The sequence below is a fragment of the Macaca thibetana genome, chromosome 8, assembly GCF_024542745.1.
Source record: "Macaca thibetana thibetana isolate TM-01 chromosome 8, ASM2454274v1, whole genome shotgun sequence".
NCBI classification, from domain to species: Eukaryota; Metazoa; Chordata; class Mammalia; order Primates; family Cercopithecidae; genus Macaca; species Macaca thibetana.
This window is the reverse complement of record NC_065585.1, coordinates 57,570,513-57,590,632: the sequence shown is the minus strand read 5'-3', so window position 1 is coordinate 57,590,632 and position 20,120 is coordinate 57,570,513. Positions and strand designations below refer to the sequence as shown.

General features: G+C 32.6%; 1 protein-coding gene across 1 annotated transcript in view; it reads left to right on the top strand.

Moving 5' to 3' along the window:
• The window catches only part of CNBD1 (cyclic nucleotide binding domain containing 1), a 594,524-nt gene extending 574,743 nt beyond the window's left edge, over positions 1-19,781 (top strand). The window contains exons 12-13 of the mRNA XM_050801223.1: positions 7,140-7,199; positions 19,546-19,781. Coding sequence (XP_050657180.1) covers positions 7,140-7,199; positions 19,546-19,662 — 177 coding nt within the window. The 3' untranslated portion in view covers positions 19,663-19,781. The remainder of the gene's footprint in view (positions 1-7,139; positions 7,200-19,545) is intronic.
• The last annotated feature ends 339 nt before the right edge of the window (positions 19,782-20,120 follow it).

Sequence of the window (20,120 nt, the reverse complement as noted above, 5' to 3'; positions counted from 1 at the left end):
GCACAGGCATTTTAGAGGGATGAACCAGTAATTTAATTGGAAATATCAGAGTATTGATCGAAACATAAAAAGATGCTCAGAATAGAGAAAATAAGATGGATTACATTATATCCAACATTCATATTTTAAAATCTCTCATGCAGAAAGTATCAATGTATTCATTTTCCTAGATCACAGAATAAGAACTAACGGTTAAAAGTTCTGTGATGTTTGATTTCAAGTAACTATAGACAGCATTTTATAGAACCTATCTATCCAGGACTGGCCCATACTCACCAGTGAAGTAGTAATACCCTATCCTTTGGAAGTGTTCAAGCAGGCACCGTAATGCCATATGTCAGGACTATTATAGAGGGAATTCAAATAATGTAGAGCTAGAGTTAGTGGTATCTAAGATTTGGTTTCAAATATTCTATTTTCCTACATTTTTCTTCTGTACAAATACTGGGGTCAAAAGTCATGTTTCTTTGTTTCAGATTAGAGTAATTATTTTAAAAGCTACTTGATGTTTCGCTTTTGCTGAATGAAAGATTCTACTGTATTTTTTTTTAAGTAACTTCTCTCTTTTTTGTCTCTGTGTGTCTGCCTTTTTGTCTGTCTTATTCATTAATTATACTCTAAATGGAGATTCTTTATAAAATCAAAGAAACAGTACAATACAATTTTATTATTATTTATGACTTTTTAATCTGTCAGATAATGCAACAGCTTTGTTGGAACATGAATGCTATGCTTAGATGATCAGAATCTATCCTTTCGTTATTATATTTCACTCACAATTACTGTATATTTTTTAAAGTGTATATGCAATTACCATTTTATTTATTTTCCTCCAGGTGCCTCATGTTTTTCAGAGACCGTATTTTGTGAGAGACTTGGAATTATAGGTGATGATTGGGCTACTTTAAATAGGAATAAAATTATTTAACTAACATTTGCTACCTAAGAGTAGAATCAATATCATCAGTTCTAGATTATTTTATAGTTCCTGTATTATAACTGTACTAAAATCATCTAATTTTATTTAAATAAGAATTGGAGAAAAAGCATTTTGTATGAAAATGCCTTATGTAGAGAACTTCATATAACAAAATTTGAACAAAGCTATTACAACATGTCATCTGCCAAAAAAAGACATTTGTTACTTTAAAATATCAATGTTGATTAGAATTTCCCCATTTTTTAATGACTTTTTGTTTTTGTTTTGTAAAAACAACCCATTGTTTAACATGAACTTGGCAAAAATTTATTTATCTCTACTTTTATATGATCAACCATAAACTATTATTGTGTGGGAGTCTAAGTCTCTTTGTATGTCTCTCAGAACTTGCTTTATGAATCTGGGTTCTCCTGTATTGGTTGGATAGTTAGCTCCTCTGTTGCATTGATCCCTTTACCATTATGCAATGTCCTTGTTTGTGTTTTTTGATCTTTGCTTGTTTAAAGTCTGTTTTATCAGAGACTAGGATTGCAACCCCTGCTTGCTTGCTTGCTTTTCTTTTCTTTCTTTCTTTTTTTTTTTTTTTTTTTTTTTTTTTTTTTTTTTTTTTTTTTTTTTTTTTGCTTTCCATTTGCTTGGTAAATATTCCTCCATCCCTTTATTTTGAGCCTATGTGTGTCTTTGCATGTGAGATGGGTCTCCTGAATACAGCACACCACAGCCAAAAAACATATGAAAAATTCTCATTATTGCTGGTCAATAGAGAAATGCAAATCAAAACCACAATGAGATACCATCTCACACCAGTTAGAATGATGATCATTGAAAAGTCAAGAAGCAACAGATGCTGGAGAGGATGTGGAGAAATAGGAACGCCTTTACACTGTTGGTGGGAGTGTAAATTAGTTCAACCATTGTGGAAGACAGTGTGGCAATTCTTCAAGGATCTAGAATCAGAAATACCATTTGACCCAGCAATCCCATTACTGGGTATATGCCTAAACGATTATAAATCATTCTACTATAAAGACATATGCACATGTATGTTTATTGCAGCACTGTTCACAATACCAAAGACTTGGAACCAACCCAAACACTCATCAATGATAAACTGGACAAAAATGTGGCATATATACACCATGGAATACTATGCAGCCATAAAAAGGATGAGTTAATATCTTTTGCAGGGACATGGATAAAGGTGGAAACCATCATTCTCAGCAAACTAACACAGGAACAAAAACCAAACACCGCATATTCTCACTCATAAGTGGGAGTTGAACAATGAGAACACATGGACACAGGGAGGGGCATATCACACACCAGGGCCTGTCTGGGGGTGGAGGGCTAGGGGAGGGATAGCATTAGGAGAAATACCTAATGTAGATGACGGGTTGATGGATGCAGCAAACCACTATGGCATGTGTATACCTATGTAACAAAACTGCACATTCTGCATATGTATCCCAGAACTTAAAGTATAATGAAAAAATGTTATATTAAAAAAAGAGCTAATTATACCCAAAACCAGACAAATAAAAAATCCTAAGTGATACTACATGTATTATAGAAATTAAACTTGTAATAATAATAATAAAAAACTTTCCCACAATGTAAACTATAGGCCCAGATGTCTTCAATAATGAATTTCATCACATATTCAAAGAAGACATAATATCAGTAATGTACACTCTTTCAGAAAATATAGTGTGTGGGGATATATCACACACTTCATGAAGTTAGCATTACCCTTATTCATACCTAACAATAGCATTACAAGAAAAGAAAATTAGAAATGTCCCTCTTGAAGATACATAAAAACATTTAACAAGATATTAGCAAGTCAAATCTAGCCATGTATAAAAAGGATGATATATAATTAACGTGTCATTTTATCAGAAGTACAAGGTTGTTGTAACATTTAAAACAATCAATATAATTCACTACACTAACAGAATACAAGATAAAAACATATGAACATCTCAGTAGATTGCAGAAAAAATAAGCAATCTTTAGACAAAAACTCTCAGGAAACTTAGAAGTGAAAGGAACTTTTCAATCCAATAAATGTTAGTAGAAACTTTAACCTAACATTACACTTAATGTTGAAACTCATTTCACCTAAGAGAAGGCAAGACTGTTACCATTTCTATTCAACATTGCACTGGAAGCCAATACAGCACAAAAAGACAAGAAAAAAATAAATTAAAAACATAAAGTTGGGAAAGGAAGAAGTAAAACTGCCTGTTTCCAGACAACACAATTGTATATGTAGAATACCCTACTCAAATGATACTATGACATCCATATACAAAAAGCAGTTGTATTTTGATGTAATAACAAAGAACAATTGGGAAAAAAGATAACATTTAGAGTAGTATCAGAAAACGTAAAACATTTAGGATTAAATCTAAAACAATATGTGCAAAACTTCACAATAAATATAAAGAAAAGGTATATAATTGCTACACTGACAACTAGAAAACATTATTACATGAACTTAAAGGCACTGAAGTAAATGAAAATTAATACCATGTTCATGGATTAACAGACTTAATATGTTTAAGATGTTCATTCTTCCAAGTTTATTTATGAACACAAAGGAATCGCTCTCTTATGTTTATTTTGAAGAAACCATCAAGCTGTTCTAAAATTCAAGGGAAAAGACAAATGATGCATAATAATCAAATAAATAATGAAAAAGAACAAAACTGGAGGAATCGCCCTTTATTTCAAGACTTACAATAAAGTTGCAATGATCAACAAAATTTCATATTGACATACACAGAGACAAGTAAAATAATGGAACAAATATAGTACGACACTAGACTCACTTGTGTTCTTAATAGATTTTTTACAAAACTCCAGTCAATTCAAAGAGAAAAAGATAATCTTTATAACAAAACATTTCTATGGAAAATAAATGGACTTAAACCTCTATCTTTATAAAAAGGAAGAAAAATTCAAGACTTATCAAACAAGCATAAATCCCAGAAACTTAAAGATTCTAGAATAAAACATAGGAGAATATATTTATGAATTTGGTGTGGGGAAATATGCCTTTGGCAGGGCAAAAAAAAAGCCACTGATATAAAATTTTCTTAAGTTATAATGTGGGCTTCATCAATATCTACTCATAAGAAGACAGGATTAATATAATCAGCAGAAAGGTCTTAGAAAATATTCACAGTACATAAATATGAATAAGGATGTGTATGCAGAATGTGTAAAGTACTATTATGCACCAACAGTAGTAAGAAAAATACCCAATTATAAAATGGGCAAAACACCTGACTGACACTTTGCAGAAGAAGATATGAAAATGTCCAGTAAACACATAAAGTAGTGTTCAACAACATTAATTATTAGGGAAATTTGATTTAAAACCACAGGTAGATATTATTTTATATTTTCCAATATGGCTAAAATTTAAATATGATAGAGGTAAGATACAAATAAATATTTTTGCATGGGAAAAATGAACAATAATCATTAGCTTCACTTTAAGAAAAAAAGAATAATATAATAGTAATTCAAGACAGATCAAACACATTGCACATAAAGTGCAGACCCATAAAGATTCCAGAACTAAACATAGGCAATTATAACTTTGGTGTCATAAGTTGGCATGTGACAGGGTGAGGTGATGAGCAATTGGAACTACTCTACATTGCTGATGTTAGTGTAAAATTACACAAGTTTGGAGAAATCTTTGACTATTTCCTTTAAAGTTAGACCTACATCTACCCTATGGCTCAGCATCTCCATTCCTAAGTATTTAACGGAAGTGTCAAAAAGAAACACAAAAGATTTTTACAAGAATGTTCATAGCAGTCTAAGTCTTAATAATAGAACAATTGAAAAACAGAAATATTCCTCAACAGAAAAATGAATCAACAAAGTGAAGTTCATGAGGATACTGGAATACTACTCATTTGTAAAAAATAACAAACTGTTACATGTAAGAACATGGAAAAACCTTAGAGACATTATTTAAAGTACTGTGGCACTGATTGGTGAGGAATGACCTCCCATAAACTCCCAAAATAAAGTAATAGAAAAAGGGAGGAGGCAATAATGACCGTTTAGATCTTCTTCCAAATAATCAACAAGTAATTTGTTGAGTATCTACCACCTCCTCTATTCTAGGCACTGGAAATAGAATCATAAATCAGATGACTCCTTGCCTTCACAAATCTTCCAGTGGGGAGAAAAATAGATAGTTCAATTCAGAGATTCTGCCTGAATTGAACAAGGGAAGTCTACACTGAGAAGATGGCATTTGAGTAGGCTCAAAGTGAATAATGGTGGAAGCCACTTGGAATTTAAGGAAAATAGATAAATTTAAGAATTTATTTTGATAGTGCAGAAAAATTATTTTTGTATATTATAGTTCTTTGCTTATTTTGTTCTTTTATGTAGACATAATACAAAAATAAGAAAACTGTGGTCTAAAATTTCTAGTAGATCATTACACTTTGTTGAAAAAAATAGATTTGGCACATGAAAGACATTGGAATGTGGGAGGATCTCATTATCTAATACATGAATGAAATTCTATTCTTACAAAACCAAGTGATGGTGCTTGGAAATCCTCCATGCACTGGTCAGCATTTCTCACACATGTGAGTGGAGCTAGGATTTCCACTCCCTGCATATGTTTAGTGTGTCACCCTGGACATCTGCTAATGTTGAACATCTGTTTTTTGTTTTCATTGAAAGATGTTTAATTTGGAGTGCCAAAAAGAGATGGGGTCATTAGTTATTCTACAATGTGAAGCTATCCAGTAAATTGTCCTTGTTTGAGGAATAATAATGTCAAAAAAGCTATTTCCACTATAATTAATCCTAAAGTTTCCTTCACATTGAGAATTATTACAGACATAATTTTAAAAGAAAATGCCAACCTATGATGAGTCTCTGAGAAAAAACAAAAGTGATTTCATTCAGTATTTATCATACAGGAATTACTGTAAACTGGTTTTCAAACACTAAAAAACATATGTAAGTTGTGAACACAGGCAGATACTTATGTGTCTGTAGAATTAGCTAATATTTAAATTATGCATAGTGTTGTTTGAATTCATTCATATTTTGTTGAAATGAATAGTCCGTGTTTCTTACCCTCTATTAATTTGTTTGATTTTTAAAAAATTAACTGTGACAAGTTACTGTCATGTTGAGCTGAAAACTTACCATGTTAAGTGACAGACCATATTCAAGAAGAGAAATAAGCTGTTGTACATTGTATGCCTTTTATACTTGTATTATATGTGACAGTGTATGAAATCAGATTCACTATCATTTGACTTATTTTGATCATCAATAGGCCATAAGGTACTATTGCAGGTTTTTATATGAATAGTTGGAATGTTAAGTAGTGTACTCCTTTTTCTGCTTAAGAAATCTGTTTTTACATTTATATATTTAATTGAGTCCTTCTAAAATATGTAAAATGTAGTAGAAGCATAATCACATCCTTCTAAAATGTAAAAATGCCCTTTTTCATTTGAGAACTAAAGCTCTGTGTTAGATTATTGGTAAGAAAGTTGTGGGTTTGAAATTTTGTATGTATAGTATATAATCATTTATTCAACTTATGTGTAGATTTATATTCACTCATGTTTGCAATTTGAATTTTAAAACAGCAAAACAAAAAGGATGATATACACAGAAGAAATGGAATAATGATCTTAGTGTCACATAGCAATATAGAGACCATGTTGGTCAAATCTTTAATTTTAAAATGGGGAACAAATCTTAAAAAATCTCACTTCTCTGTTTTTTACTTGTTTCCATTTTATAAAATGGTAGTGTTATTAAGATACAAGAATACCTGGGAAAACTTGTATGTACTTGGAGTGGGGAGGGTATGGGTGTGTCTTGCTTTATATAAACATAGCTAAATTCTTTATATATGATAATTTGTCATATAAGTACCAATATAGCTATTTTTTTATATTGTTTTTCTGAAAGTTTCACTTTATTCTTCACATTTTTGGGTTGTTCCAATAAGTTATCCTATTTCTTTTTACTATGTGCCTATTCAATGCCTCTGCTGTTATTTTCCAGCTGCCCACAATTAAACATGTCAAGGTTTGCTTTAATTATGAATTTAGTGGAAGAATCCATGGTATAGAATACTAAATAATTGGAAAAAGGGCTCATTTATTCAATCTAATCTTGTATTCCTTTGTAGGAGGATGTCAAAAATGAATATTTGAAAAAGGAACAACAAAAAGAATGGAAAGATTACAAGGTATAATAATATATACCAACAAAATAAATAGTATAATTAATTACTCTTATAACAGAATATATTAAATTAGTGATAAATATAAATATTAAGGGAAATTAAACTTTTATAATGAATGAATGTTAAAGAATATATTTCTACTGAAAACATATTCTTTAGTCCTTTATATCTGAAAAGAGCATGTAAAATAAATTTGTAGTAAGTCCACATTTTTTCCTCCAAATTTAGAGGGAAGAAAATGCATTAAGTACCTACAATATGCTAAGCAGTTTATGTATGTTGTCTCATTCAGCGCCTTTAACTATAGTTGTTCCTTTTCTTGTTTTATGGAAGAGGCCTCTAAGGACTGGAGAAATTAAGGAACTTGTCTGAGTAACATAAGTAGTTACTAAAACTGCCAGTAATCTGACTCAGGTTTACCCAATTGAAAGTATGAGCTCTTCACAATTTTATAGTGCTTTCTGCTATAGAATGCAGTTGGCAAGCGAGAATAATGAACTATTTTGTAATGTGCATGTCAAGGGAAAAAAATAGTGACTATGGTGATTTTAATACTGATATGGGATTAATCCACATTTTTTGCACTTTGAAAATTTGACTACCAGAATCATCATCACCACTGTCATTATGTCTCATGTCTTCATTGCTTATCCAACACCTTCTGTAAGATACACACGGTGGGTGGAACTCTTTAAAGATCTCAGTTAAGTACATCTTTGAATATATTGAGAAAAAAAATAAAGATAACTTGGAGAGTTTTAAGCAGCTGAGAAATACAGTCTCTCATGTAGTAGAAAATACAAAAGGAATACAACATAAAGAGCTAAGATAATATGTTGTCTTTTAAAGAAACAGCTTCTCTTTAATTTTTTGGCTAACACAGTAGCTTAATATCTATGAGATACCACACCATCAACAGAAATTAAAAATGGCAGGCAGAGATTTTAAGTAGGGCATTCTTTTAAACAAATATCCTCCAGTGGACTCCTCAGATAAATAGAAGGGTAATCGTTTTTCAAACAGCTCCACCTTGGGCTCTGAGCCTGGAACACTATAGGTAAGTGCTGCACATCTTCAATGTGGCTTTAAGTTTCTTCCTCTCTTTGTGTCATGGGCGTGCAGAAAAGTGTAGGGACACTCACCGACTTAGTATGAAAAAGTAGGGCAGGAAAACTTTCCAGATATTTGTTTCTGTTAAGAGGCAGACAATGAAGCAAAAAGTGGGATGAATTCCCATGTTAAAACACCACCTTACATAACCATCTGCAATGATGCAATCTTTGGCAGAAGGGCAGTTTGCTCTTGCCTTGACAAATTTCTAATTTTCTGTTCCTGGTAAGCTAATTCTTATGAGTTTACACATATTATTGTCAGTCTAGAGGACTTATTTAGTTCCCATCAGGGATCTGCATTTTTCCAAATATATTAATTTACTAAAATATGAAGCCTAAGTCTATTGTTGAAATATACACATATTGTTCCTTTTACATTCTAGTTCCTTCTAAAATAAAATGTCATTTCTTTACTCCTATATGTCATATTAAATAAAGAAAACATTTTATACTTTCCTATTTTTCTTAAGAAAACATACCAATTTCATTTTTTGAATTACATGCAGTTTGGTAATTAATTTTGCCCCTAACAACATCTCCTGCCCTACTGAATTTCTTTCAATTCCCTAAAAGGACATTCTCTCTCTTGTCTGAAACACCTTTACCTTGAACTGATTTGTAACTGCTAATTGTCTTTTTCACTAATAGACCATAATTTCAATAGGCGACAGATAGTGACAGGTGCATTCCCTGCCACATAATAAGAACTTAATTTTTATGTTGAGTAAATGAATGAATGACATGCCTATCATCTGTAGATGCTATTACTTCTGAAGTGGCACAGAAAAAAATGGGCAATAACTTTGTTGCTGTCACCCCCAATCTATATGGAAGTAAGTTTCCTGGCAAATCTGGGAGCTCAAGTTTCTTCCTTTATTCAAGCAGTTGTTTCTTTGATGATACCCTGCTGTCAGTCACAGTGTCATCATATGTTTACAAAAGGATTCAGTGATCTCCTAGCTGGATATATCAGCATCTCAGATTTATTAAAGTTATTGTGAAAGCAATTTATGAAGAGTGATTTGCAGAGATTTGTCTGAAGATTGTTGCTCTTATCCCAAGTCCTAAAATCTGGATGATTTGCCCACTGTGTAAATTTACCTGAAACAGGAATTCTTGTTAAAGATGTCTTGTTACCTGGTATTTGATGATTGCTTCTTGCAGGATATCCGTTCTAGCACCAGAGATTTATCATGGAAGTCAATCTTGATTTTTTTTCTTCCCATAGTGTATCCATCAGGGAATATTGGAAAAACTAGGCATTTAGAAAACATTTTTATGGGAGTAACTCCATCAGATTTCATAGTCTGTGGACATTACATTCCACTAACAAGAATAGATTATGAGCTTTCATGTTCATGTTTTCTAGTCTACTAGCCTTAAGCAGTATAAATATTCTATAACCATTTTTCTTATTGGTTCGTAAAAACTAAGAAGCTGAGAACAAAAATTGTAACTAAGAAAAAATTGAAAAGAATATGGTAAAATACATAGTTGTGCACAGTGGTGTGTTAATCAATGTTTACAAAACTGTTTCCCTTTACTCTGCCAAAACTCTTGATTTGTAGCATTTTCCAGTTTTCATGTTGTAAATAATCCCGTTATAGCCACTTACATGCAGCTGGGAAGAGATGCAAGGTGTCAGCCCTAACAGTACTGCGAGCCCACTCCAACCCACCAGGGCTTCCTGTGAGATTGTGCACCTGTGGTGGGGGTGGAGTTAGGAGAGGTGGGGCAACCACTTAGACCTACTGTGGAAGATTAAGTAAAAGGTAGAAATTTGGAGAAAAAAATATCATTAATGAGATTAGTATTACTAGCAACAATATCTTCTGTATTGCTAACAGCAACACAAACATATCTTGGATTTGCCAGTATAATCTTTCTATATTTTCTTGCTGGTTCTCCTAAATTAACTTTTCCAGTGAACAGTATTTGATGCCTATGCTTCTTGTTTATTTTTTCATTTAGAGAATATATACCATGCAGTCTTGCTACCCGATGTCCCTGCATTCGTGTCTGTAATCAACTCTTTGGCTCTTCTGAGCAAGTTTGAACTCTTCAATGAACCATTCAGGTTTTTGCACTTAATTTTCCCAAAGTTTTGCCTTTATGACCATCCGATTGAGTTTAGTTTTCTCTTGTTTTGAGACGGAGTCTCGCTCTGTCACCAGGCTGGAGTGCAGTGGCGCGATCTCAGCTCACTGCATCCTCCGCCTCCCAGCTTCAAGCGATTCTCCTGCCTCAGCCTCCCAAGTAGAGTAGGTGGGATTACAGGCACGCGCCACCACACCCAGCTAATTTTGGTACTTTTAGTAGAGACAAGTTTCACCATGTTGGCCAGGCTAGTCTTGAACTCCTGACCTTGTAATCCACCTGCCTTGGCCCTCCCAAAGTGCTGGGATTACAGGCGTGAGCCACCCACACCCAGCCTTGAGTTTAGTTTTCTTACTCTTCCAGCACAAATTCTGAGTCTGTTATTTGTATTTTCCTTGACTTCTCTGAACCAATTTCAGTCTTTCTTCAACCAATTCCAGTCTTCTTTCAAGCTACAATATCCTCCATATTTTATAAAACATTCCCTGATTGCCCCTCACTAGCACTAATAGTCCTCTCTTAGTGAACAAATATAGTCTATAATATACAATTAGACACTTGGTTATGTATTGAACTAATATTGCCTAATGTTTTATATAGATGCCTCCCATTATCTTTTAAAATATACTTTAAGGTACTTGTGAACAGAGACCATAGAATATCAAATAACCATGAACACACAGGGAAACCTAATAACGACTCAACGTTAACTTGACTATAGAACTGGAAAAAAATTACTTTGAGAAATAAATTGTTTAATGCTTTTATCACGTTTTGGTTTCATAATCTTAAAATAGTTGAGTCATTTTAGCAGGTTGAACTAAAATTGATAGGATGATAACAGTAACATCTATCTATTTTACTCATTTGTATTCAGAATAAGTTTTTTTGTTTTTTTGTTAATCTAATCATCTTTGAATGAAATATTAAAGTAGTATGAATCAGAGTAGAATTGTGAGTCAGAGAATAAATCGTTTTAGTGTTAAGAAACTAAAGCATATAAAACCACTAGAAAAAAATGAGCATGAAATTACTTTTCAAAATATCTGAAGTAATCACTCCGCGTTAGCTTACAAACTATATTCAGAAATTTTTAATGTAAATATTCAATAGGTTGCAGAAATAAAAGTACAAATCATGGACTCAGCTCTGGTATTTAGCTATGAATTTCTCATGCATTAAATGGTTTTGTGAATTTAGGAAAAGGAGTCCAGTGAGAAAAATTGGTAGTCTAATTTTTAGTGGGCATACTAAATGATTAATGGTGTCTGTTGCAGTTTATTAGGCTTATTTTAACCTATTTAAAGTATTTATGGATACTTCTTTTCAAGAAGAGACAGCATGGTCACGATTTATTGCACATCTCCAATCTGTGCTACAAAAGCACAACTCAAGTAACCCCACAAAAATACCCTCACAACCAGGTGGTGGAGCACCCCAGAGTCCTAACTCCTTGGGAGGCTGAGATAGGAGGATCACATGACCAGGATTCAAGACTGTAATGAGCTGTGAGCATGCCACTGCACTCCAGCCTAGGTGACAGAGTAGACTCCATCTCTGTAAAATAAATAAATAAATAAATAAATAAATAAATAAATAATAATCACAGAGAAAACAAAGCACTTTCTATTCATTTATGTTATAGCCTATGGTTAATTATTTCTTGTCCATAACTCCAGAGCAAAAATCACATAATATTATGGAAAAAATGTCAATAAATATAAAATACCCAAATTCCCTAGTTGTACATTTTTTATTAGCACACTTGTATTAACATTCATACCAGTTATTTGGCCCTAATATCATACCTCTTCTATATTCTTTCAAGTGTTAGAAAAAAATGAAATTAAACATCTTTTAGCCTTCCTTTTCTGGGCTATATTGCAGTAGTTCCTTCAGTTAACCTCATAAATTCTATTTTCCTTTTCTTTAATTATGTTGTTGCTGTCTTCTGAACCCTTGATGATTAGCATGAGACCACTAAATTAAATTTTACTTGTTATGGCTAAGTCTCTATGTACCAAGTTATTACATTAATTGACCTGATGCCTCAGGCTAGTCTTCATGACTGAAATGAAATATATTACTGTACAGTGAAAATTTTGTTTTGCTTATTGTACCAACTATTGGTTGATCTTTTTATCATAAAATTTACATTTGCTTATTCTTCCCATTGAGAATATTATGAAAAGAAATATTCATCATTAATTACTTAAGCTATATCTATAGCTTTTAAATGGAGAATTGATGCTTTTTTTTTCATTCCTCTCATCTTTTTGTGAACGTTGTCTCAGGGCCAAACTTGTCCTTCAGTTTGTCTCTTCCTCTGAACGTTAGGAATTTAGGCTCCTTGAAGAGAAGGTATCTTGTTTATAGAGGCATGTACAGTATAAAAAACAGAAATGATACATAGGCAGGCCTTCAGTAAACATGAGTTAAATGATGAAAATGAATAAATCCTTGGATAATTCAAAACACATAGAAAATAGAAGAGTCCATGGGTGGGGCTAGGGGTATAACAAACAGAGATTTGGCCAAGGACACAAAGTAGCAGATACGTAGAATGAACAAGTCTATAAAGCTAATGTATAACAGGAGGACTATAGGCAAAAAAATTGGGAGATACTTGAGATTTTTGTTAAATAGTGGACTTTAGCTGCTCTTGTCACAAAAATAAAAGTAACTATGTGATATGATAGATATTTTAATTTGCTTCCGTATAGTAACCACTTTATTGTCTATATGTATTTTATAACATCATGTTGTTAAACCTTAAATATACACAACAACATTTATTTAAAAACAGATGAGTTCTTATTTCCTGAAATGTAAAAAAGAAGAAAAACTTTCATACAATTTACTGGTATTTTTTGAGCACTACTCTGTGTCTGGCTAAGTAATCAGCAGTAAATAAAAATGAAACACTTCCTGTTTATATAGATTTTCAGGGTCTATCTAATGGGGAACATAAAAATTACAAAAATTATGTATCCCCAAATAAGTGTATATATAGCATTGTGAGATGTGCTCTAAAGGGTGCTGTAAAAGAAAAGAACTAGGAATATGAGGCAAAATAATGGGTTCATCTGACAGTTTTTCCTTTGAATTATCTGAGTTTCCTTCACTATCTTAAGAATAAACCTATAGTCAATGGCTATTTTAAAATAACTTATTTTTTTGATTCTATTTGCTTAACACTTCTGATAATCCTTTTTCCCCTCTTTTCTTTCATGTATGTGAATAGACATATATCTCAGACCCACTCAATTATTTGTAGAGATATTTGGGCATATAAGCTCTACACAGACACAGATAATTCTAAATTCTCACATTCACCACTTTTCTATCAGATTAAAATGTGTTGCAATTCAATACTACATTTAAGATATGCCTACTAAGAGCAAACTATATATGAGGTGTTTTATTTTTGTAGCTTTATTGCTTCTTGTTTTATACCACAACCCATCTTAAATGTGGACGTTTCTATTGTACAGCTTTTTCTTTCAGAGCTTAGAATTTTTTAGATTTTAATATATGATGTGGAAGTTGTAGAGTGGTAACAGTATATAATCAAGGAACTGCATTCTACGGGGAGAATTTGTAATTCCCTTGTTTTTCTGTTTGTGAAAGAAACCTTAATGTTGATGTTGTGCATTATGAATAGTCTGTCTTATCTTGAATATATATAGTTCTGTGACTCTTCCTTCAATGTAAAACCCCAAACAACTTCCATGATTCCTAATATAAGGATGTAAGTATTTCCTCAGTTCAACTGTAATTCAAGAGTTATTTAACACAGTGTTTAATGATATAACACATCTGTCTGCATTGTACATAGGCCAATTCATTATATGCAAAGGGCTTGTTTTGGTTTATCACTGGTAGGAGGATGAAAAATTCAGGGATATAAATCAGGGCACTGAGGAAGAACAGCTTAATCAGTGATAGTTAGAAAGTCACTTCATATGAAATAGAGAGTGCATTATTACCACAAATATTGAGGAGAGAAGCCAGGATATTAAGCCCCAGTGGAAGAAAAGGCTTAAAGGCCTTGTAAGGAGACAATGCTCTAGGGTTTATTGTTTGTCTGGTTGAATATTTTGAACTTAGAAAACCAAGTCTGACATACATATGAAGGAAAAAATGACAAATGGTTTTATATAGCATGATTCAGCATGGAAAAGGCAAAGCCAGGCCACAAATGAAATATTTTGATAGCCACAAATTGCAATTTAGAAGTCACCACGTACACCCCAAGCAAAGGGTGGCAATGCTGTTTGGCCCCTGAGACTCAATGTAATTTCTTAAGTATCAAAACAGGCAGGTGGGTTTACAAAACAGCAATCACAGGGTAGGCTCATCAACAAGAAAAAGGCTTTCTGATCTCATCCTCATGGTGGGACGAGATACCTATGTAGCCAATAAAAATTATGAAGTTGACAAGTGCTGCTTTCCAGAGTTAGGGCTGCATGGACTGGTCATTGCAGCAGGGGGCTACATCTGCTGGGTAATCTTTAAATTTCCAATAAGTTTATCTGTATATGCAAGAAAGTTATAAGAAGGATTCACAAATACCTATTAAAATATATATATATATATTATGGGCCTATAGGTAGAGACACATCTATAGCTATACCAATATTATGCACACATTTAGAGTACTTTATTTTTGTCCTGAGTACTATGCATTTATTGATACATTTGCCTTATATATTTTAAAGACAAAAAACATAAACTAAGATTGCAAATACGCTGTTTATTTCCAGAATAAGAAAATCATTTGTGATCTGATAAGCACTGCCTTTTCCCATCTTTGAGCACCCAAACCCAGCAACTGCCTTGCTCTCTAGCCCTTACCATTACTGGCCTGCAGGTGAAACTCGTCCTCAGGGCTGGACTACTTTTCTGATGCTGAGCTTTCCTGTTCTTCAACTTCTGCTTTTGATAAAAGCCATAATCATCTGGGAAATATGAATGCAGTTTCTGGAGAGAGCTGAGCCCTTCTGAGGATGAACTGCCTGGTGGGCCAAGTTTTGTCATAAGAAACTCACAGGCAATTCACACTGGAATAAGTATCTAAGGGTGTGGGAACATGTGGACAGATTTTTCACCCTTTGTGTTTAACTTGGCAGTCTTTGTCCTCACCACTCACTATATTGTTTTATAACAATGACATCTTCTTACAGGATTCACATGACTAGGTTTTTAATAGAAAAACCTGCTGGTTTTCACAAGATTTGGAAAAGAGAGGATGGATAGGGAGGCTGTTATAAAGTTTTTGTCCATTTTCAAACCAAGCAATAAATCTAAAAAGCTCTGTGTCCAATGTAAACCACGAATGAAGAAGTGCTGAAAAGTGTTCAAATTAATTTTCCAGTGCAATGGAAAAAAATACAAGTACTATAATATCAGCTTCTGCAGTTTCCCTGTCTGCTCCCCAGGCCATTTCTCTTTCTCTCCCTCTCTGTCTCTCTCAAAAGATATGCTTTAATTTGCTGTTCACTAAGCTCATTAATTCTAATTCCTTTCTTAACTTTGTTTCCAAACAAACATAGTTATATTGTCTAGCTAAATAAATAAGCTGAATACAACTGAGTGATTGAGGTCCTGATACACGCTCTAACGTGGATCAACCATCAAGACATTATGCTAAGTGAGATAAGTCAGAAACAAAAGGACAAATATGTACGATTCCACTTATATGAAGTATTTGGAAGAGTCAAATCTTTCTCAGATTCACAGAGACAGGAGGAAAAATGGTGGTTATCTGTGATTGAGGGGAGAGCAGAATGAGGAAGTATTATTTAGTGGATAGAGAGTTTCAGATTGGAACTATGACAAGTTTAGAGGTAGACTGTGATGACGGTTACCCCACAATGTTGATACCACTGAACTACACACTTAAAAAGAATGAAAATGGTCAGTTTTATGTTATGTATATTTTACCACATTGAGAGAAAAAAAGAGAATGGATGGTGGTATAAGACAAGTTAATATGTTTCGGACCATTTTCTAGCACCTTATTTTTGGGAGAAGAATAATTTTCTTTTAATTTTTCCATTTTCTCTGTCTTCGATAATTAAAACTTACTGGTGTAAACAGAATAAGTAGTAAAATGCTATAATTCCAAGTCTGACATAACACCAGCAACAAATCAGTAAAACTTAACTCTGACTATCCTTAAGACTTAACCTTTTTTTAAAAAAAGTTTATCTGACAAAATAAATTAGTAAGCATAAAAAGAATAAACTGAATACCACATCCAATTTTCCGACTCCCAAAAGCATTGTCTTTATAATAGGACTTTAGTGGGAGAATATTTACAATCAATTCAGGGAAGGAGAGGATATAGGAAAGCGTGTATGTAGTTGGTGGAAGATGAAGAAAAAGAAGGTTATCTCAAGAGCTTCTCACAAAATTTCAAGAGGAATTGAGATCTCATATGTTCTACAAGAGAGAGGCCCTGTGCCAGCTCCCTCATAGTACCCACTGAGGCAGCACACTTCTGAGAAAATTACTTCGTGGTGCACCTGGAGAGGGTGGACTGCAGACAATGACATCTTATGAGGATGGCCACCCGCAGTTAAGAGATGAGTGGCCTCAAAGCAAAGCATTTCATTGACCATGCAGAGAAACCAGGCAAGCCTTCTCAAAGGCTTAAATTACATCAGGCTCATAACATTGACACTATTGTGAATAGAATGTTAGTGATATCTAAGAGTGACTACATTCAATTTCCTATAAGTCCAGAGAGTGAATTTTTGGAGTAGATTAAATTTAATTGAGAAAAATAAAAGTAATGTTACTTTTTTGTTCAATAGTAGGGTAAATTCTGGAACCACTGAATAAGTTTACTTTCCCTGAAACACTATTATTATGCTATCTATATCTTATCAATGGTGTCTAACTTTAATAAATAGATTAATTTTATTAAGAAATGGGAGGTATAAAATTCACAGAATATCATTTTAATTTGACTATGAAGTCAGAATTATGTTTTGTGCTAAAGTACAGTAACTTCTGTCAAACTAGTGTTCTTATTTTATTGTTATTTTTCTTCTGTCCTTTTACCTGGCTTTACTGGTCTTTCTTATTTTTATTGTTTCTTTTACTGTATGTTATTGCCAATCATTTTTACAAGTATAGGAATATAAATAAAAGATATGGAAATATAAATGAGTTTGACATTAATTCTCCAAAAAACCTGTTACTTCTATTGGTGTCTGCTTCTGAATCTGTGATTTATATTCTCCATATTGATATATTTCTCTGACATTCTGCTATTCTTTTGGTCAACACAGTTCTTCCTGTTTTCAGTTATTATTATTAGATTATAAGTTTTGTGGGCTTTTTGAGCTATTTACTTAAACAGGATCATGCTATAGTCAGAGCTTTTAATTTTATGGGAACATGAAAAGAAGACTCAATCGGATTCAAATCTGGGCTTCACAACACTGTTGAGCTGTATGACTCAACAGGCTACTTAACACTGTTTTCATAGGTTCCGTATGTTCAGATTTCAAGAAACCACTATATCTGTATGATATCATATATCTCTTTATTGTAAATCTATATATTAAGACTGCTTGTCACTTTCAATGTTTACAGAAAAGTAATGTAAATGTATCCTTAACTATTTGGATTACCACTTTTAAGTATCCACTTACTGCAGAGAGTCATTGTCTCTGTTTTTAAATAGTACTGTTTTAATTACTTAAGTTTTATGGGGAAAAAGTTAAGAAATTTCATATGTAACTTTCTCCTTTGGACCAATTGGATGGAAAAACACTCCAATGGTAGGATGTTAAGTCCAAAAAATAGTGTATCAATCCTTCAAAAGGAGAAATGTGGTATAATAAGTAAATTAACATACTACATACAACAGTGTAAGCTTACTGAACTAGAAGCAGTAATAAACACAAAACTGTGCTCTAATAATAGGTACCATATTCTTTATGAGGCTGGATACAGTTTCAGCTTAACTATATTATCCATCAATTAAATTCATATTAACATGAATATAATTGATTTCATAGTTGTTGATGGGGCATTCGTTGCAAAATATTTCTGTTCCAAAAATTAAAATATAATTTTATATATATTACATATTACATATGTATTAATTATATATACATACATTTGACATTGTAATTATTATTATCCCAGGAGTCAGCTAGAGTTTTTTTTAATTAAAAACTGCCTTAGCGTCCTCATCTAAAAATCAGTCAGACACTCCCCATGTTTCAGGGTGGTTATGAGGTTGAGACAGTAGGCAATCAATACAAATTCATTTCTTCTGCTTATTTATAAATGTGTTTTACTCCCTATGGCTTTTATTTTATTATCTGTTTTTACAAATAAAGTAAATATGAACAAAATCAAGTATAGAACAAGATATGTTTCAAAAATATTAATGTAATTCTTCAGATTAAGCTAAATTTTGCAATAGTACAAATGATTGCCAAAACCTCAGTTACTTTCAACAACAAAGATTCACTTCTCAATCACTTGTCACTTGCACGATGGTTGACTGCATCGTGCTTGGATGCAGAGTATTACATTAATGGGGAGAAAAGACAGACAGTGCAGGAAAGGCTTGATGGCTGCTTCATATAAATGGCACACCACGTGTCTCCTCTCATTGCATCGACCAAAGCAAGTTACACAGCTACCCTTGGCATCAGTGTTGCAGAGAAGTCTAAGCCTCTTCTATGCAGGGGCACCATAGAGATGTACCCATATGGCAGTCCCAAAGAGAAGGCATCAAATATTAAATTGATTATGCAAGCTAGTCCAGTAATTGAAAGAATTTATTATCTTGGCAAAATATAAAAATAAGGCAAATAATTTCTTGTTATCTGTTCAGTATCAATAACAGGAAGATAAACCAAATACCACATGTAGAGTTTAAGGATCTCAGAAAAAAAGCATGCTTTATTAACATAAAATTATATTCATATTTCTCCATATATTTGTTTTTAAAACTTAAAAATTAGCCTCATACAGAAATAATTTATAGATATAAACATTGAAATAGTTTCTTAAATAAAAAATTATATAAAAATTATATTTTCTATATATTTTGCTAAGGTAAAAATTCTATCCTTAGAAGTTCTGTGAATTTTTTTTTTTTTTTTCAGGATAAGACTGTGAAAAACTCCTTGTATTATAATGGAATTATTCCAGGCTTTGGAAAATGGGACCATTACTGGACCAGCATTCCTAGGAACCTCAAGGACACCTTAGTCAGTTATTAAAAATACCAGCTCGTAAGAAGCTGGGGATTTCAGCATGCATTATTGAATCTTTTTAGTTTTTTATTTGAAATTACTATAACCATCTACCAAATTGCCTTAACCTTTGTTTTTTCCTGTATATTAACTTCCTACTAATTTATTTATATAAATTAATTTTACGTATATTTTAGACAACTAAATTTTCCTTCTATTAATTTTTCAAGTTCCTTTATTAAGGCCTTGTATCATAAAAGGAGATAAAAATATCTTCAATAACAACAAGTTTTAAAGGGCCAAAGATTTTTAAGTAAAATGATTTCTGATGCGTAAATCCAAACTAGAGATACTAAAATAAAATAACATTCATTGGCTTATTAGAGGAAGTATAAAATTTAAACATTTTTGTTTCAATTTTTGTTTCAAACTATTTTTAGTTTGTTTTTGCTTTTCAAAACTATGAAACAAAACAGTTTTTCTTA